Source organism: Spea bombifrons, chromosome 1 (genome assembly GCF_027358695.1).
Source record: "Spea bombifrons isolate aSpeBom1 chromosome 1, aSpeBom1.2.pri, whole genome shotgun sequence".
Lineage (NCBI taxonomy): Eukaryota > Metazoa > Chordata > Amphibia > Anura > Pelobatidae > Spea > Spea bombifrons.
In genome coordinates, this window is record NC_071087.1 from 27,294,954 (window position 1) to 27,316,973 (window position 22,020).

At 39.0% G+C, this 22,020-nt stretch overlaps 1 protein-coding gene across 1 annotated transcript in view; it reads right to left on the reverse strand.

Annotated features, from left to right (window-relative positions):
• The window catches only part of TENM3 (teneurin transmembrane protein 3), a 195,935-nt gene that overhangs the window by 50,817 nt on the left and 123,098 nt on the right, over nucleotides 1–22,020 (reverse strand). The window contains exons 13-15 of the mRNA XM_053459514.1: nucleotides 12,215–12,241; nucleotides 6,620–6,766; nucleotides 2,622–2,838 (exon numbers count right to left, since the gene is read on the reverse strand). Of these exons, the coding sequence (XP_053315489.1) occupies nucleotides 2,622–2,838; nucleotides 6,620–6,766; nucleotides 12,215–12,241 (391 nt within the window). The remainder of the gene's footprint in view (nucleotides 1–2,621; nucleotides 2,839–6,619; nucleotides 6,767–12,214; nucleotides 12,242–22,020) is intronic.

Genomic DNA, 22,020 nt, shown 5'->3' on the forward strand with positions numbered 1-22,020 from the left:
CAGAGGAGGTAGAACATCACCTTTGATCTGGTCTTCTTATGCCTTATGTGTAGCCAGCGGAATAATCTGCTTTTTAAGGCCTAATGTGTTGACTTTAACCCTGGAACTCAATTAACTCCTCGGTCGTGGTGGATGTATTTTAAGAAATGGCGGATAGGTTCTATCTCGCGTCTTCGCTACGGTGCTATTCCCAGTCGAGGGTATCACCTGGCTATTATTTTAAATACAGACTTGTGAAATTTTGGCCTAATTAATAATTGCAATCCCATGTGTCAAAAAAAGATGACATATTACTTTTACAAACCTGCTCGTAGACATTAGGTATACATTTAAAGTGGGGCTGTTTCTACTATGATGAATAACATGATGAATAAATAATAAAGCATAAATTAATGTAAAGCACCATACGGTTTTGAGGATTTAGCAAATTTCCTGATTTCTGCACTAATTATAAAACATGTCACAAGGATATAACAAGTTGTTAAATGAACAGCTACATTGGGGGCTGGTATACACTTTGGCAAAAAGAAAAAGGTAATTATATATTACAAATATTCTTAGAACCGCCATGAATGGTGTTAGAAAAGGCACTGTAGATAACGTAAACATTTATTTTTAATACATGTGAAATATTGAAGTGAAATTGACGTTAAAAAAAAATTGTGGCTGTTTCCAAAAGACGTAAAATGTGTTTTAGTCAAAAAAACGATAAGATGGCCGACAAGGTGGCTGCTCGTTTCTCCTGCGCTGTAAATGTATTGTGGGTCATTTTATTTCTGCTGCCAAGGACTCGCTAACCACAAATATGAGATTGCGTGGATTATTAAGGTTTCCCAACTCATAGCGCAAAGTAGCATTTATACTTAAGGTCCCAATAGATCTGAGGTAAATTTGGTGGCTGTTAGTATAATTCTTCATGCGCATCTTTCCCTGACAGTCCACTCCACTTACACAAGCCGTGTGAATGTAGGCCCGGAGAATTATTTCTCCCTAAAAGGCCTAATATCGTCTAATGAAAGTCAAGGTGCTAAATGATTAGTCCATTCAGTCAGAGTGGCTATAAAAAGCTCTTTCAAAAGTATAAACCTCCAAGCTTTCTACATATCAAATATCTGGCACTTGCATGCAGAAAAGTATTATTTCCAATTAATTTTGAGGCAATTGGTACATCTGCTGGGAACAGGAAGCAAAAAGATTTAGAGGGGGCAATAAGGAACATTTGTACAGCAACTTTTAATCAACTGCTGTGCCTAACTGCATTAATACTGTTAAATTACCATAGACCCAGGCGTTCTAATGTAAATCATCGTCTTTCACTCAGCAGGACACAAGGCACCTGCTCTCAGTTACCGCTAGATTTTCAGATCATTACCGCTTCAGAAAAAACACCAGTCAGACGGCTTACGAAATCAGAGCTCCATAACGTGGATATTATGTTTGCCGTACGATAAGTGAAAAGACCCCCTGAATAAAAGAAAAGATGCAGATTCTATTTAGATGTCTCAGATATCGCTGATCCTACCCGACATGTTTTTTAAGTTTAGACCCTCTAAGATGTTCTTAGCGTTTTCAAAGGCAGAAAAAAGACAAAAATCACCAGTATGTATGTGTCACACCAATCAGAAAACTACAATATAAATGGTGTAATCAGGTGTATAACCAAAAATTTCATGCCAAAGAATGCCATTCTTATACGTTTGTAAAAGAGCACATTTTGGCTGCCCCTGGGAAAACGCGTTGTGCATCGGGATGCTTTCTGTGAAAGCAGACTCTTATTCATCTATATAATTCACGCGCTGTTTGGCTTTTGAACTCCCCGTGAGTGTGTCAGCATTCTTCCGGGATTTATTTTATCGTGGTTACTGTGCCATTGGTGCGTTTTCTATGCTTTTTGTCAGACTTGGTCGTTAAAGAAAATATTTTGAAGGTGTCACTACAGGCCAGTGTGTTTTACTCTTGGTTGTGTGGACTACCACTCCTATTATCCTCCTCTGATATTGAGGAAACCGAACAAGCAAGAGCTGATGATGATGATGGGAATTACAGACCACTGACAGCCTGTATTCACATCAGCGCATAATGTCTACAAGTAGGACAGGAGCTGAATTCCTAAATTTCAATCTGGCTATTTATTAAATGCACCTATTTTTTACGTCTTGCTGCCGAACCTCATGCTATCTGCGGGAGCGTCCACATTACGGTATCATATGTTTGCCATGCCGTAGGAAACGGTAACAGTTTAGGCTCTGCAACGCATGAAGCGTGTTTCTTCATCTGTACGATCCCAAATGTACTTTTATAATTTATCACGTACCGCAAGATTTCATTGTCCAATTAGTGGGTTTCATTTATACCATTCATCTGACTTCCAATCTTTTTAATCCTATGTAATTGTTCCCTGGGTAACTGAAAGACTTTAAGTTTGAATATTTTAAACTCAAAAGGCTGTGTATAATTATGTTTGCCTCTGAGCAATGATACCGATGTCAAGAAAAAAAAAGCTATGTGGCATATAAGCATATTAACCATTAACGCAACCCTTCAAAAATGAAGATGGCTACGTAACAGACCTTAGCTGCTCTCCTGCGCGCATTTTAATTCATTACAGTGACAGACGTTACCTTTTATTGAAAGGGTTGTCTCCAGGTATGACATGGGTGCTGTCAGGTCCTATAAGGAAGCTGATCCTATCGTAGAAGGCTTTGGCAGCCTGCTGGGACGGGGACTGCTGGCTTTGGCTGATAATGTCCTGCGGATCAGGTAGACCTCGGCAGTACGGCTGATTCTGGCAGGCACTCTGCAAGCAGCAGTCTGGGTCCATGCAGTCGATTAAACCATCTGCCAAAGGGAAAAGTCACTTGATTGAAATCATACTCATCAGGATTAGGGCTCCTTTACTGTATTAACACTTTAAGCGCAAGACTGGATTTGGACTCAAGACTCCCGCCGTCCCAATGATGGGCCACCATCGGCCACTGAGTCAGGATTTCTGAACAACAAAATGGTTAAACTGAAACAAGCAACACTTTACTTACAAGCATTAGGGTACCAAGAGACGAGATTCAGATCATGCTGTATTTTTTAACAAACCCATGAGATATGCTTTCCAGGACAGTGCTCAGATACTCTAAAGTCTGCTTTTGAAGCTGATGGAGCTCCTTAGGCTCTACCACATTTATTCTCAATATATATATATATATATATATATATATATATATATATATATATATATATATATATATATATATTTATACATACACATGCAGATTATACATACAATACAGCTCAACTACTAGAGTAAAGTACCAGAGGGCCGAGTAATACCAAATGGAAGGTACTGCTTAATCATATGACATCGGACAGCTTAAAAACAAGTTTATATACAATCAACCTAAACAATTCCAATATATCTCAGTTTGAAGGCAAACGCCAAACTGTAAAAGCTTCAGATACCTTAAAAAAGAGTGATATCATGGATACCTGATACAATGTACAGTATATGATAAATGGTTTATCTATGACTACTTCTAAAATATTATTTTACAGGACATTATGATATATTACGAAATAAAGCTTAGTTATTCTCCAGTGCCAAATGGGGTATCGCTCTGGTGAAGAAGAAGAAGGGAAAAAAATATAGTATTTAGTAATTCGTCTTTGTTAGGTTATAAAAAAAAAAGCCAATGTACAGCTGGCATGTAGGCAGTGGGTCATAAAAACTGCATGAGATTGACACATTCTGAACTAATCAGCTGGAAATGCATTTTTTACAAGCCTCTCTGCTGACATCAATCAGAGGAAGGATCTCATTTTCACCAGCCAAGATGCAGGGACAAACTGTTTGTTATTTTTCTATGGAGTTTATCAGCAACTTGCCCAAGCGAATGACGGATGGTTATGAATCTGGCTCTGTATAACCGCACGAAACATTTCTCATTCTACAATTATCTGGTGTAACTAACGGAACCGGTGAGTCAGGCCCAGATGAACTCCAGACACAATGCAGCGGAAGGCTAGCATTTAAAAAATTCCTAACAAGAAGACTTGTCTCCTAAGAATGCCCTAAACCAGATAATCCAAAGTGCTGCTCACTTCCAAAAATGTAGTGTTTCTAAAAGCCAGGCATTTCCAAAAAATTACTCAAATAAGCTTTAGGTCGTTAGTCAGAGACAATGATTCACACAAGCTGAAATTCTACGATAACCACCATGGCTTAATCAAGATTATTATTATTGCAGCAAGGAGTTTTTCACCTGAATTTACGTATTTTTAGACAAGAGGACTTGGTGTCAGGAAAACTGCTTGCATGGTGCCATAAAGTACAATAATACATGGCTTAACCCATTTTATTAGGTAAAAACAGAGCAGGGAGTATTTGTGTGAATTCCAGTATTTAAGGGACCTGCACATTTAAAGAGATTTTTATGAAGAGGAAAGAAAAAATATCAAAGCAGAAGGCAGAGCCACTGATATGATCTGGGATTTACGGGGCAATCTAAAATTCGCATCAGCCAAGTCATATTTATGTATATGTTGGCTACATTATAAAAAGAAAAATATATATTTCCAGCACTTAATCCTCGCACAGAACTCTCCGTAGATTTGAGCGGATGATTGCTGTGCGGTGCTTAAAAGGTGTTGGGTAGCACAAGTGGCTTGTTTAAGTAATTGTGTTGAGACACAAGCGCAGACTTATAGCGGGTCATTGGGTGAATCTGCTGGAAGTTTTGCTGCCCCCTGGAGTTTTACGAATGGCTGATATGTGTATCATTGAGATATTTTTCAGAAGTAAATTGTGCATAGGAGAGCAGACTCGAAATAAATAAATTCCCGTCTTTGCGAGAGAAAGCTCCTGTGCAAAGCACAATCCAATCAGCTTCAGCCGCAAATGGCCAGGACTGTAATCGCTAACGGCACCCACAGGCTACTTATATAAGATGCAATATTCCTGTTTGAAATGCCTTTGAGTGGCATAAATGCAGGAGGGTACTGTAAAAAAAAAAAAAAAAGTACAAATGCGGCTGCGGAATGAACAGAAATATCGTAAGGCTTTCTGCAAGATTCCAATAAGCAAATTGTGCTTTTATTTTACTTAAAGTGTATGGAGGAAGAATTCAATAACATTTCGTGGGTTTAGATTCATGCGCAACGATTTAGTCAACCCTACGGTGCCTGGCGCTTATGATTTTGCTGGCCCATGAGAAGACTCACTTCTGGAATCATTTATAGAGCGACAGCAGAAGTTCTGGGATGTGAAAGCAGAAAAACCGTATCAAACATATATAAAAGCATCACTCCAAGTCCCTTTATGGTTCCCTATATGCCGTGTAAAACATACCTTTTGTAGAAATGGTGGATCTGGAGAGATGTGGAGTGAGAATTATATATATCATTTACAAGGTGGTTTGTAGAGTAATAGACATCAAAGACTGGTCACTGTTCTGTGGAATCTTCACTGACCCAGCTCTGGGACTGGCCCGTCACATGGGCGCAGGCAGCAGGAGATGAGTCTGAACACATCTCACACAAATCTGATAGCCGGGTGATGGTGACAAAGAAGACAAATGCGTTTGGGGGATTCTTCAGACTCCATCCATGCATTGGCACTGGAGACCACACAAACATTTAAAGGGGCCACTTGCTCTAATTCATGCGCTAAAGTGCATATGATTGCTGGAGTGCCCATTTAAACACAGATGCTCTCAATCATAGTTGGCATAGAGGAGATATCTTGGAGGGCTGGCAATTCTGGACTACTCTTATTTGAGCGTTTTGGGATTCTATTTTAATATGTGCGTTTGCGATATAACATTTCACAAAAGTTTTTTAGAGCGACACGGATTTTAGCTGACACAGCATTTCTCTCTGTTTAACGGGTTTTGGATGCTTGGTCTCTGCAATTATTGGGGTACTTCACATGCTGTTAGTACCCATCCATACGATCACCCCACTAACTGAGTGCATAACAAGTTCTGATTGACTTTGTCTGACGGTATTGGTGCATTGTGCATCTAAAAACGTTACAAAGATGCCGCGCAGCATGACGGAAGAATTGTTCAGACTCGATGAAGTTAAATGTCCTTTGTGAGATACACTGTTGCCAGGCAACTTTTCAGGTTTCCCGTTCACCCACCAGGACACACTCCGACACTCCGAGGTAAATTAATAGCTGTAGGAGTTTTAGTTTTTGTATGGGCACGCATTTAGCAGTGATTTGCAGTGTCTCGCTCACCTATCACACCCTTTATGCATGTGCCTTAACACAAGGAAAATTCTTCGTGATCAGGGCACTTTAGGAGGGTTGAAATTTTAAATAAGAAAAAGATTTGACTTGAGATGGCAACGTGGTTTTTTTCCTTCCTGTTTGTTGCCGTCGTCACACTCCCCACCCAGTAAGTTAGCACAAAGAAAAAGAAATTCTAAGTTCACGGAAAACAATGAAAAAAGCAGAAAAGGGTTACCTGTTCTGTGCCACTGTACAAGCGTTTGTTAAAGCTAGCTGAGGAAATAGCTACCTTCTATTTTGTAAGAAAGCATGAAACGAGGATGTGCGCCGACAAAGTGACAATTTCCCATCAAAAGTAAATAATAAAAGAAAATAAGAAATACCCTCTCTTACCTCCTTCATTATCTTTGCTGTCGGTACACAAAGTTTCCATGGCTACATCACAACCGGCTCCTCTCCACCCCGGCTGGCATACACAGTGCCACCCGTTCTGGTCCAAGGTGCACCGTCCATTGCTGTTACAAAGCCCCGGACATCCCTCTGTCAAGACACAGATTGAAGAAAAGGGCAAGTCAATCAGGAATTCTATTGTACTTCAACTTTTGCGAACAAAGAGGACTCTTACAGGCCTTCAAATGAAAAAGCATAAACACTGTAACTGCACATGAGAAACGAGTCACAATGCACAGATCATAAACTGGCGTTTCTAATTAGACTAATAGTTGGAACACCAGAGATCTGTTGAGTCTGGGAACATATGCTCCTGCTGACCAGATAAAACTACTCTTTTTTTAAATTCTTTTCGCAGAGCAAGAGTAGAGTCAAAGGTGGTGCAGAGCAAGCAGAAAGGGATTTGATTCATGCTGCCGTGCAAAATGTCCATATTCTGCCCTGATAACCACAGAAGAAGTAGAAGCCTTGCTCTGCACTTTTTATTTTCTTGTGCGAGACAATTAATAGCTGTAATTTTTAAAAGAATATATACATAAAAAGCCACCGAAAATGGATTAAACGCGTAAAAAATTGAACATAATTACTTTCTCTAAAGGACACCTATGGGAGGCTTAAACTATTGAATGACAATGTGACGGGAATAGACTACATCGGAATACTAATCTTATAAAGAAAGAGGATTCTTTTAAATTGTGAAATGGAACAATGGCGCTGGTGGTGGTGGCAAAAAAAAAACCATTCACTTAAGTGAAATTACAATAACCTCTCCCTTTTTTGGAATTTGAAAGCAGGATAACACCTTATAACAAATATCTGGTCTCCAGGAGGCAATGCCATCATGTGAACTTACAGTGCTTTCCAAAAGTTGCCCAAAGTATCCGCCACTATTCTTGACGATACTTTGTGCAGAAAAGTACATTCCTTTTTTTTCAACATAAGAAGCAAAGCTCATAAATAAAGTGAAGCAGCTCAGCATCTACACTAACATACATTGGGGGGTCGGGCTGCAAACGATGGGACAGGACTGACAAATTTAAAAGTCAATGTAGGAGCTGTGCGGACTTGTTTACTCAGGACGGACAAAATGAAATACCAGAAAGACCACAAGGAAAACATTGATAGACTCAACAAAAAACACGGTAGTGACGTGCTTCAAGACAGAGCAGAAGGTGAGGCTTTCTTTGTGACAGTCTCCCTAAGGCTTTTGCAGTGTTACCTTTAAATCCTATCTTGTCTGCTTTTATGAGCAAGAAGGGAAAATTTATAAAACAATTACAATAATTTAATATCTCCAATGATTAAAATGGTGCATGTCTTCAAGTCTGACAATACATATATATATATATAAAACAGGGGAAAAACGTAAAATAATAAAAAGCAAGATGAACAATTATAGCTCTTTAAATATTAAAGTAATTCTGAAATTATCTTTTGTGCCTTTGTGCAATATTACTTTACTAACTGAATAACTGGTTGGGGTAACAAATGATGAGGATGATGAAAACATTTCTGTATGATAGTTAGGCACCCTTAGTTTTTGAGATCAGCCAATCAGTGGAACGTTTTGGTCGTGCAGCTATCCTATTGGCTACCTAGTGTTCTCGCTTCAAATGATATGTGAACATCTGGGCACGTTTCATATACTATAATATTTTTCTAGTAAGGCTGCATAAGTTGGTTTCTATTTATTTATACTTTAGGGAATCAAATTATGAATATTGGTTTGGTTCACTTGTATTTAAATAATGATACATTAGTGGGGGTTTTTTAATACCAAACCTAAATTGCCAGTTAAGTAGATTATTTTCCACCAAATCTCATCTAATTATTAAAGTTATCTTTGCAAATTGAAAGGTTGTATCTGCTTGGCTTGCATTTTATAATGCAAGGCACTTTCTGTAACTGAATGTGCCAGTTCCTTAATTTCTTCCTTAAAACGAGGTTCATAATTGACTTTTATCCTGCATAAATTTGCACAAAATGTTCTAATGGCCTGCGCTTCCTTTTTATAATTAGAACATTCAGATGCTGTGAGACATACACATATGTAGTAAGTCAGTCCACTATTAATAGGTGAATAACAACAGTGTCGTCTATCAAGGCATACTGGAAACTCAACACATTGAAGGCACTCCCCCATTTATAATTCCAACCTAGCTACATTTACATAAGTTAAGTATTTTTTTAATAACAAATTAGAAAAATAATACTGCAAAAGACACAATGGCAAATTTAGGGAACATGCACCCATTGGACTCACACTTAGATAGGGAAAAGGAAGATGCAGAAGAGGGGACAACATGACAGAAGCTCTTAAAAATCCTTTAAATGGCAGCCATCTTTAATAAACCCATTAAAAATGAACCCCAGATATTTCAATACGGGGAGCTCAATTAGGTAAAAATATTTCCGTTATTCATTCTGAAAGAATTTTTTGTCTTAGTTAATGACGTGTACAGTATATTTAAAGATGACTGCCTATAAAACACATTATCCATTGCAGCTTGCCAAGGTGACTTTGGTAGTATCGTTATGAGTGGCGATGCACTAATCATCTCTCAGGCACAGGGTTATACACAAGTAAAAAAACATGCATGTGCCTCAGTGTGAGAGTCTTGGTGACTGGGTGAATACGTGTATTGATCACTTGTCAAGGTTTTAGTGAAAAGTCCATTCTTCGAGTCGTGCGTGGGTTACATTTTGGAACCCAGAAGCCAGCCATGTTGTTACTGGGAAGCTCGAATATTTTTGACCTCACCTGCCTGAGCGTTTTGGATTAATAGTGTTTAACATGCCTTTGTTGTTCTTTTGTATACCAACCAGTCTATATTCTCTGTTCATTCTTTATTTAAGCATCCGTGACTTCCTTGCCTTCTCATGACAGTCTTATGCACTGCTTTCTATAACCATGCTAAGCATTTGCATCTACTGCTGGGATAGGCTATCATATCAGTAACAACAAGAAGTCTAAAACAATTAGTGAACGATGATAAGAGACTCATTTGAACAATCCTGGTTTATAGTATTGAATGATTATTTTATTCTGTTGAACATTACATTCGGAGTTAATAAATCAGGGAGAACGCTAGGTTGACCATGAAATCTGAAAGCTAAACAAAGGCAGAACATTCTGTTTGCACAGGATGTCATCAGATATTATAACATTTACAGATAATTAAATGCCAGACTATAATCGTGTGGTCAATTCATTTCTATTCATCGGCTTACATAAAGTAAATTCTTTTTAATATTGAAGATTTTATTTTTCATTAAAACCTGGGTGGCATTTAGAGGAAGTCGTGTGTGTGTGCGGACTGTTTTATCTAGTAAGCCATTAAAACAAATTATTTCTCAGGTTTGGAGGAAATTACACATCTCCTCTATTTACTATTATTTTTTATGGGTAATGACAAACAATAGGAGAGTAGATAAGCTGAATAATATGGGAAGTAGCTAAATGTTGTGATTTAATGGGTGAGTGGCAGTGGGGGGTATTACTTAAAGTACATATAGATGTTCCAGGTCCATGAATGTTTATGAAAATAATCTGACACCCCATCCTGAAAGACCACAATATATTTAGACATAAAAAAAAACCTGTTTCAGTAACAGCTTCCCTTTATAACACAAAGAAAGGGTGCCTTGGTTAAAAAAGGGAAACAATGCAATAACTTCACATTAGAATGACCTAATTGTAATAACAAGAATAAAAAAATTGTAGACAACAGTTTTATTATTCCATATTCCATTAGGAGATAGCTTTGGACAGGGAATGAAGAAACGATACCTAGGGACATACTTAGGATCCTAAGTCTGATGATCAGCAAATGAAAAGATATTTAACAAAATCAATTGTCAAATTATCTGAAACATATAAAACAAAATCAAAACAGGGGAACATACAAAAGCAGACAAGAAAAATATATCTGCTTAATACATACACTGCTTGTTTGCTTGACATTTTTTGTTGATCAATATCAAAAATGTTATCTACTTAGTAGATATACTAAGCTTAGAATATAGCTTAGAATATACATGGACGCCGTCTCAACTCCAGCTGGTGAGCTACAACCCCTATAAATCTCAGCAACCACCAGGTGTGATCAATACAGGGGCTGTAATGTAAAAAAAGTGTTCTAAGTCGGTATCTAGTCTACAGCAGAAGTAGCTTCTCCTAAACAAAGCTTGTAATTGTCAGGATAAAAAATACTGCTGAGTTCGGAAAGCAGTAAAAAACTAAAAATCTTTTTAAAAAATTACCTTTTTTTTATATCTAAATATATAAAATGTATATTTGTTCTGGATCTCGTTTAGAACATGCTTATATAGCGTAGTGGGTATCATGAGAGGTAGGTTGCAAATCATTACGAAAAATAGTAATTTCTGGTGACAGATCAAGTTCATTTGAAATTGGGAGCATCCGGACTCGTGATGACATCAATGTTCAAGGGGGACTGTCACTCCTAGTAATTCTTTCTCCGTTATACATCAATGAAATATTACCTCTGCTGTCTGGCTGTGCCCGATGCTTTTAACTACTTCCTAATATTAAGATATTTCTGATAATACTTTTCTCAAAAACAGGATTGTGAATGATCTCTAGTGCTAGAGGTCCATGGGCTGTCTGATGAACAATGCAGAGGCTAGGGAGTGTTTTACAGATTCTGAAAAGAAGGATTTGCGTGGCTTCTTTAGCCTTAGGTAGGGGCAATCGGGGCTGCTGCTCTCACTCCCGCTCATGGTCTCTACAGCCTGAGAAAAGTGGATATATGTGATATATGTCAGCACTCTGCTGCGCTTAGACCTGGGGAGATCATGGGGGAGAAGGAGAGCAGTAAGCAGCAGCAATGGGGGCGCCTCTTCTAAGTGCAGAGCCTGGGATTGGATCTCTACTTAAATCCCTGTAAGGAAGAAAGGATAATTTGCACAGGATGCCCTAGCTTGAGATTTTGGTGGAAATATAAACAATTTTATCTAAATAACGTTAAACTGGCGATAGATGGTTTTCAATGCCGGGTTAAGATATGAGTTTCATGTAGTAATAATTCCCTTAAAAATCTATTTTTTAAATTAGCTGATTAGGAATAACTTCTCTCTGGTATTCAAAGGGTAAAGCCATGCATGTTACCTGTGCCTAATGGCCAATGTTCTAATGGCTGACTTTTTTTGCATGATTATACCTGACTACAGCAAATAAAATCATAATTTAGCAACTAAATTCCTCAATGGCAGAGCTGTCAATGGATGAAAATAATAATAATAATAATAATAAAAAAAACAAGGAATGCAGATTTTGGTCCGTTTAGAGCCAGAAGAATGAATGCATATAAATATAAAAAAAATATGACCACAAAAAAAGTAGTAATAATAATAAAAAAAGTCAGCAAATGCAGAACATTTAATTACATACACACAGAAGTACCATTGAGCAATGAGGAGTTATGGGGTTTTGTTCAGGACTTAAACAAAACATTAAAAAAATGGGGTAGATATACATTTTAATGAAATTGATAATTAGTAAGAGAAATACAGTACCTTTAACTATTTTATCCAAGTAGTGAGCTTGTGAAATTGAAAAGAAGAAAAGAACAAGACAGACAGTTCAGGACACAAACTGTTAAAATTGGCATGCATAAAGATAGAACATCTCAATGTGGAAAAAACAGGGTATTTATAGAAAGGGTGCATCCTCGGGGTTCGGCAAACAAAACATGTGATGCTTAAATACACAGCCCAATATATACATACAAACCAAGAATACTCATTTCAAAATGTCTATTTTGAAAAGCTGTGTTGCTAGCCATATCCCGATAGTATCTGAAAAATGCCCCTCCAAATTATCTGCTGCGTGGTTGCGTCCCTTCATTAACCTTTCAGGTGCCAGGAGAAGTATATCACAAAAATAAAGCTCTGTTTGCCTCTCTACCACTCGAAAGTCTTTCAATAGTTGCCCACCTGTTTTAAGAGGGGGAAATAATCCCCCCCCAAAAAAAACGTACAAATTTAATATATACAGAGAAAGCACGTTCTCGGAAACACGGAGACAGCAGCCTTGTGCAAAAGGGTATTTTAAATCAGGCCTTATTGCACTGATTGCAACGTTTGTCCTGCGTAATAACAGACATAGTCACAGCAGGAAAAAGCAATCAGATTCTTACTAGGTATTCCATCGAAAAGTCTCTTACCAATGAAAATTACCGAATGGTAACCGGAGAGTCTCTTAACAGCTCTCCGTTGCATGGCAAACGATAACAATATGGGTTATCCAATTTACATGCCCTGTATTTCACGTCTTATCGGGAGCAACTAGCTTTATAGGGAGGAATAATTCTCCTGCATACTTGCGCAACCCGGTAATTCTTAAAAAGGCAAATGCGGCAATTATGCAAAACACCGAGCAAACGTATGTGCAGGGGCTCTTTAATGTGGGCATCACGGCTCCTGGGTTAGCTTCAAGCCCACCAACTCGCGTTTCATTTGGGCCGGTAAACACAATAAATTGTGCTTCTCAAAAGGTGAATATCAACGAGCCGGCATAACGCCGCAGACTGTTTACTGTAAATCACATTCATTATTTATATGATAAAATAGACCTAGGTTTCCTTGTTTCCGAACATAAAATGAAATAGAAATTATCTATTTTCTTTTTTACTTTCTGCCGAACAACGTGGAAGAAGAAATATCACCCTATGTGGACGGTACAAGTGCCCATGCAACGTGTGCTGGTAAATTGCTTTCTTTTCTTGTTTCCCAATCAATAAAGGAACTTTATAGAACAGCGTGCGATTTGAACACTTATTTATTAAGATGTAGGTTCCCAGTGAAAAATAGAATTGAGATCAGCAGCTTGATTCAACACACGTCAACAAGCATCTTTTTCTAAAGCCCACAGGGATGGTTGTTATTTATATGCAAGATTTTTCCAAGAAAAATAGACGAGTAGTAATGATATTTACAGAGGTAGCAGCTCGCCTTAAAAAAAGAGAGAGAGAGAGTGCTAAGAAGAGTACAAGGGAGCTGACACGAGAGCGCAATATGTCAAAAGGCACAATGCTCTTATTGTTGGAAAAATTATTCGAAACACGTGCTAATTATTTAGGCAAAAAAACAACAACAGCAACAGAAAAAAAAGATAATGTGCCTGCTTAACCATAATTATCATTGCTGGCTCCCGGTTATTTCTTGACAGTTTATAAACAAGTAAATTTAAGGTCATCTTTGAGACAGCCAAGGCTGCTTAAACCTACACGAAGTTCTATGTTTCTAAACGATACAATTACAATGGAAGGCAGCATTAAGCGAGATAACTATTTGAGGACTATACTAATACATGTCACATTATCCACCTTCTCTTATTTCGTGACTATGGGGTGCGTTATAATGGGCAGGCGACATTAGGCATACTACATCTCCTAGGAAGGAAAGAGGACAAGAGTGAGTCCCGAGAGGGACTGTCCCTTCGAAACAAGGACAGCTGGATGCTATGACAAAGAAACTATACTGAACAGAAAATATTGCTGCCTTACAAAATGTATGCTCTGAATGTTTTGATGGTCAAAGATGACATCTGGTAACTCTCTTGCTGTGTTTCCATGGACTATCGCTATCACACACTGTGCGGCGGCCCTTTTTTCTCTATTACTCTGACCTCTCTTAGTCAGTCGGACTCAACCGATTGTCCTCAACATTCATCTGATTACCCCGTTTTTCTCTTTTGTGCTTGCACGTCATATTGTGTGCGTATGGCCCATTTACTGCACATCCGGACAATGTACAGCGTCTGAAGCATTGTATGGCTTGGTGGAGACAAATCCTGAACGGGCATTAAGTAACGCTTCAGTAATGAAGTCAGGTTGGACACACACACTAACATTTGTATAAAATCTCTAAATGTCATGCGATAAAAGCCTCGATGAGACCATTTTGACCTTATATACAATGACAGGTGTGACTTCGGAAATGAATGGGTGCTCTGCGCCTCTAGCATCTGAACAAACAGGGGGTAAAAGGAGAATATGGCTGCGAACAGTGTGTGCATTTACTGTGTTCTAAGCAGGTAGTGCCGAGGGTGAGCCAAGGAAAAGAAGAATCAAATCCGCATCTACCCAAACACACTTTGATTCAACTCTCATTAACACAAACAGTATCCAGCTGTCTGAGGCTGATTGGAGTTGCAGCTACAAGCTTTTGGCTTGCCGAGTGTGGTGGCTGTAATCCAAAATTAATTTTAGCACGGTTGTTTAGAGGGAGACGGCTTCTAAAAAGTGACGAGTGGTTAGAATCAGACATCTTGAAGCAGCGTGGGATACGCATCTTACCTCCGGTCCTTATATACTTTGTTACTAACAGATTCCTTAGTAGGAAAGAATACGCTCTAAAGAAAAAAAAAAAGACTGTCCAGACCCTGATCAATAGAGCTCACAATCTGAAAGGCAAAGACTGGTGAATACCATATTATCAACTTCACTCACAAGCTGTGATGAGTTTACCTGCTCCCATATACGAATTATCTTCCCCTTTTGCTTACAGACACAATGTCACACTATAACAGAAAAGTATCACCTTTCCTAAAATATATAAAGCCGGAAAATCAAACCCCCCAGCCTTCTCACTTTATGTACTGCACTTTATGGCAAAAATAACCTCTTCAGTTGAGCGAGGCATGCAAGTCATTACAATGACAAAGTTAAAGCCATTAAGACAGATAAGGCAGTGTCTCGAGGGTCCGAAGAGCATTCGCTTGGCACCCACAACATTGTTATTCCAAGCGTCCTTTTCAGGGCATGTAATATGTCAGAAAACGCTCGTCTCTATTATACCGTTCCGAGCGTGGCCTTGTCTAATGACTGCTATTAGCATCCCATTAAAGAAGCACATAGGTATCAGCCTTGGATTATTCATGCACCAGCTTCTCCAGATATGATAAAATGAGACTAGTCTCTGAATAAGTATATTAAAACCATTTATTCCAATCAGCTGGTGTTTTAATCAGCAGGAACAGCATGCCCATTGATTTGATGTTCATTAATTGGTACTCATCTCACTATTTTATTACTGATTATTCTGTCATAAAGGATTAGAACAGTAACACAATTTACACTGCCAGATAGCTGCCCCTTATTCAGAGACTGCATGTAGATAGTCGGTATAGTCACCATTAAAGAAATCTGCTAATAGAATGGAGTATACCCATTAAAGATTAAGCCACAGTAATGGATAATAATGGAACCCGTTTCAAACCCCATAGGTTCCTGCAACAGTTTTAGATCCGAATGAGATAGAATTAAAATAATAAAATGGGGCAGATCAGTCATTTTTATCTTGCTTATCTGAAACCGACTGGTTGCCAGGCATATTAATAATCCTGTTTCCCCTCACATGTTCATTACATATTCCATTACCTCTGCTCTGTGCCTTTTTAAATACAACTTCTAGGATCTGTCATAAAAATTACAAATATAAAGCTTAGTCTATTAAGTAGACTTTCATCAAATTTTTTTATGAAGCATCATGTGAATAATAGCTTTTAAGTATATTAAGTTATATGAATAACGTTTCAGAAACCTAATCAAGACTGAACTTGACCAGCATAGAATTTAGTGACTGAAAATAAACACCATCTAATTCTACATCTACAGTCTTTAGGAAACTATTATAGAAAACACAACCCTTTAGATATTCAGCATTTCTTCATGTCAACATTTTCTAGCCCTCATAAGCTAGACACTGCAAGAGAATTCGATGGCCTCCAGCTTACGTGGACCAATTACTGGACAGCCAAGTGTAAGAACAGTAAACACACCGTTAGTTCCCTGTGTCCATGACAAGGCTGGATAAATCAAGGGTGTTTATGGCATATTTAGTGAAATGTCCACCACCTACACTGAGTCATACAGCTGGAAGCTGACTAGGTGAAAACCATACTCTGGAGCATTGGTCCAATTTTCCGCAAAGTCCATCCGTATTAGTATGAGAACAGGGCTGGGGCAAGTGGAGGCAAAGCAGGTGAGTCTTGAATGAGACTAAATCTCTTTCCAACCACCACAAGGGCAACTCTGAGCCATCATACTTCAAGCGGACACACCAACCTGGAGAAGTTGTCAAGTATGACGATCGGTAATAAAAATGGTGTCAGGAGGAACATTGATACAATTTCCTCATATTAGACACTAAAGACAGGAAGAAAATCCCAATATATCAGAACGAGAACATTTATATTTACAAATCGCTTTCAGAAATCAAATGCACATTTCATTATGGATACATGTAAACACTCCTCACAAACATGACACTTTGACAGCCTTGGGGTGGGGGGAATCAATGCGAATGTCACTAGCAAGAGTCTGGAAAAGCTCCTGTCGCTCTTATTTACCCACTAGTTATAATGGCTAATTATACGGTTATGTATTCATCTGCGTTTACTACAGAATCAGTTTTCTCGCAGAACTCTCACATTATCGTCCTCTGCTAAAGTCAAGTTTTGTGGCTTTCTATCCTGTAATTACCAGTGACACAATATGGTTGTTTTGTAGGAGAGACACTGCGGGGAAATACAAGCCAAACTGTTAATATCCAGACACGAAAACAGAAAAAGCTATAACAGGGGAGAAGACAATAGGGGTGCTATCAAAAATCTGTAGCGCACATATGCCAGAAGAATGTATCTCAAGTCACAGGAGAACATTTTAAGTGTACATTTCACCGAGACGGATATGCCAGGATGTGCAGATTGTGTTGTTAGTATGTCTTGGGATGCCTGTTCTAGTTAAACCTGCCTCAAAGCCATTATCAGCTGAAAACATGCTGTGCTGCCTTGTGATCCTCTGCTATCCCAGATGTTTTAGTAAAATATAACAGCATTCAGCAGGTAACAATTCGACTCGAAATGAAAAGGCCTATCAGTGCTCGGACTGCTCCGTGTCTTACACGCCGATAATATTTGGCAAGGTCCCAAAACATAAAACAATTAAAAGAGGCTTTATGACACATTTTGTTTTGTGCATCAGAAACAGAACGTTAGTAAAATTGTTAAACTGTACTGTTGTGCGCTAGTCATGTAGTCTACTGACCCTTAGTGAGCTAACTCTCAGAAACAGACCCGTTGACAACCAAGACATTGCCCTCAAGGGCTTTTTTCATGAGACACCTAAAATGTCAACAAACTGTGTCATAATATATTACAGCTTTAGTAGATTGGGGTCCAATAAAGCTATGACTGCAGATGGATATACACGGTGTGTCATAAGTATATCTAACCCCGATGAACACTGTGGCACTGCAGGTACCCGCAAGGTCTCGCACTGACACATGGCATGTTAAGAGTGTATCTGGGAGCATGGGTATTTAGTGACACTGATCATCACTACACAGCTTCATGTGTCCTCACCCTCACTAATACCTCAGAGACTGGTGGAGAAGGCTTGTGTTGTGAAGCAAGACCTTCATTATGAAGGCATTCAAAATAACTAGTGTCATGTTGTCAAGGCTCAGTGAATCTCTGCTTATTTTTAATGAGGCCTTCTTCTCAGTGTCGATGAGCTGGGCAATGACAGTTGAAACAGAGGGGAACAGGACAGATTAGCCTTATAACATAAACTAGAGTACATTATCTCTCCATCCTATGGTCAAATCATTTCAGAATAGATAAACGGCACAAAGAAAATATCTTTTTTTCATTTATGGAGTTCCCACTCACTGAATAAACATCCAACTTGTTTTAGGGGTAACTCTAAAATACTAATATGAATGATACTTTGCATAATAGTGTAATAATAATCAAGAAGATATTACAAAAAATATGTCACTGGACTAGACTATATCACACCTTTTCTTCTGAAAATCAAAAATGTAAATGGAAGAAAAAAAGGAAGGACCCCTGTTGTTCCTCCCTCAAGGCCAAAAAGTGCACACACACATGCAGAAATAAACCTTATATGTCCCACAAATTAACAGGATTTATTTTGAGGATGATACATAATAAAATGAATCAAGAAAAAAGATCTCGTATAATGTGCAATCCGACGCAGAGACTACTTTAGGACCTCTGCACAAAAGCTGCATGTTAAATACTCCAATGATTCTTGTCTAATAATTGTACAAACATCCTTTAGGAACATTGCTTAGTAAGTCAAGCATGCACGTATCCTCCGCCTGTAGTTGCTGAAATACCGGTAAGTAAGCAATAATAAATATTTATTATTTAATACGCCCCGACATGTTCCCACAGTCCTGTAAAGAGCTGAGTTTATATATAGAGGTTTATTATCCATACAACAAAAAAATGCCGACGTGAGGCTACAAATATTGGGAGTGTTAAAAAGAGAGACCTAGCTTATGACTGTTTACAGAAGAAATTTAAAGACTACGTTCTTGCTTTGAGTCGATCATCTGAGAGTTTGGAGTGGGTTTGAAGATCATGTGCAAAGCACATACATGTAATGTATAGCAATGCTCATAGTTTTTCAACAGAAGGCTTAGCAACCCAGATAATTAAAATCCTTGAGCTGGGATCTTGCATTTACTTAACTAAAGAAAACCGTCTTTATTTTTTATTGCTCATTACTCCATGGGGGATTAATTAATGAATGCTTAATGATATTAGTCCACAATTAGATCACTTATGCTTAACCACATGGCTTCTATGCATACACATATAAATATAAATTTTGGGCAGAAAGATAATTGTTTAACACTGTAGCAATTAAACAGCTGTAGCTTGTCTTGTGTGCTAAGTGATGGAACTCCAGGCAGATACCATAACAGATGGCCACAGCCACCCATTCCACTGTTAAGGGATATACTTTATATACTTTTTTGTTAAAAAAAAAAAAAGAAGTATTGAGAAATCAAAACAAGGCAGCTTTCATCTAATGCAAATTCATCTATTTGCAATTTAGATTTTTTTTGTTTAAAAAAAAATAAATGATTTGATGTATTAAAAGACAGAAAGTGCGCGGTGGCGAAATGATTTTGTTTATTTCTCGCATCCCGTTGACTTCCCACCAACATAATTATTTACTGAATTTGTACAGCTAGAGAAACTAATGGAAAAGCAGCTGGCAAAATATTTTTTATTCATAGGGCTTGGTTTCATGTTTTCATGAATTTATTCTTTTTACGGATGTTCAATAGTTAGCGGGTGATAGCAGGGCTCACACATCAACCATGTTTTCCTGGACACAAGTAACTTTTACATGCGTGCTTATTATATTTATTACTTACAACCATATAACAGTAACAAAAGGATAAAAGAAAAGCATTGTCCCCCCTTTACTTTAATTCACCTTCATAATGAAGGGAAGGTGTTACATGTGTCTTTAAAACCAGAGGAGAAATGGCAACCCTAGCTGAATTTTTGGGAAAATAAATTATTATTGCAAATAATGTATATGTATCTACATATTCATATAGATATCTAAACATAAAGTAATTGTATTTATTATTATTTATTGTTTTATATAGCGCCATCATATTCGGCAGCATTACATAATATAATAGATTTACCGATAATAATGGCCATTACATAAATGATTGTCCTGAAAAAGGTCCAGCCACCCGTTTTTGGGAAATGTCACGGTCTGTTACTCGCAGCAGTTGGAGAATGAAGGCTTTTGGGTTAAAAGGTTCTTCCAATAAAATGTCAGGAAGCGTAAAGGTAACAACACACATTTAAACATTTCCGTTTCTAACAATTTTATCATTAGGTTCTGATTTTTGTTCATTTGTTGAAATGATGCTGAAAAAACTGCTTACCCAGGATATACCAAAACACTATGTAAGCACTACCCCGTGGCTGATCCATGCTCCATGAATAAATGACAACATTAGCAGCGACTGTCCTGAATTAAAACAGGTGAAAGACCTGCGCTATAAAGACACAGAGGTCACTCCTCATTAGCAGGCCATGTATCAGGCTTTCTCATAGGTAAATTAGCTTACTAATGCCAGCATTTACAACACAGGCAGACAGTGACTTTTTGAACAGGAACATTATCAATATGACCTTTATGTAAATCAGGCCATTAAACACGCTTCCTGAAACATAATTTGATATTAAATAGTAGATTATTATACTATGGAGCTTTTCCTTTGCTCATTAGTGAGACCGTACTCCCCTCAACAGAGGTGACTCTCCAGGAGTGGTTCAGCTACAACTCAGTGAGACTTTGGCAAGGTAGGGCTGTTGGAGGTTCATGAAAGTTGAAGTTCAACCTCAGCTTATAAAAGACATCTGATCTATATTGCCAAATGTTACTACCGATTTCAATGTAAGTCCTTAATGGAGAGGGAATATCAGTGTTGCACTTTCACTGAAGAACCCGATGAGAGAAGAAGTAAGTACTGGAGAAGGCTGATTTTCATAAAAAACAATTGTCAAGCCACAAACCACACCAACTGACAAATCAGAAAACATATTCGGCTTTGTAACTCTTTTGATGACCACATTTTATTCCTGTGCTCACCTAATGTTTGTCCCGTGCCAGACAGAGTTGGATGGAAACATCACAAAGAGGGTCAGAAGCTCCCAGTTACATTCTAACCAGAGCCGGCCTTAGGTGTTCTGGCGCCCTGTGCAGACTACTCCTCTGGCGCCCCCCCCTCTGCCCCTTCAAACTACCCCCCTCTGTCCCTTCAAACTACCCCCCCTCGGCCCCTTCAAACTATCCCCCCTCGCCCCTTCAAACTACCCCCCCTCTGCCCCTTCAAACTACCCCCCCTCTGCCCCGTCAAACTAACCCCCCTCTGCCCCTTCAAACTACCCCCTGCCCCTTCAAACTACCCCCCCTCTGCCCCTTCAAACTACCCCCCCCGCCCCTTCAAACTACCCCCCCGCCCCTTCAAACTACCCCCCCCCTGCCCCTTCAAACTACCCCCCCCTGCCCCTTCAAACTACGCCCCCTGCCCCTTCAAACTACCCCCCCCTGCCCCTTCAAACTACCCCCCCTCTGCCCCTTCAAACTACCCCCCCTGCCCCTTCAAACTACCCACCCTGCCCCTTCAAACTACCCCCCCCTGCTTCTCCTTATCCTAACTTACCTCGAGGAGTCCTGCGGTGGGAGCGGGGGCATCCGTCTTCTCCGGAATAGTCCGGCACTCAACATGAGATGCCGGCACCGCGACGGAGTCACGGAGAGTAAGGGGCGCCGAGCGGTTGCCGAGAACTTCACAAGCAACTGCTCGGCGCCCCTGCCCGGGACTTAGATTAAACCCGATGTTTTAATTTAGGTCCCGGGCAGGCGCCCCTGCTGCCATGGCGCCCTGTGCGGCCGCACAGGTCGCACACCCCTAAGGCCGGCCCTGATTCTAACCAACGTGTCAGGCAGCTTTTGGACCATTACTGG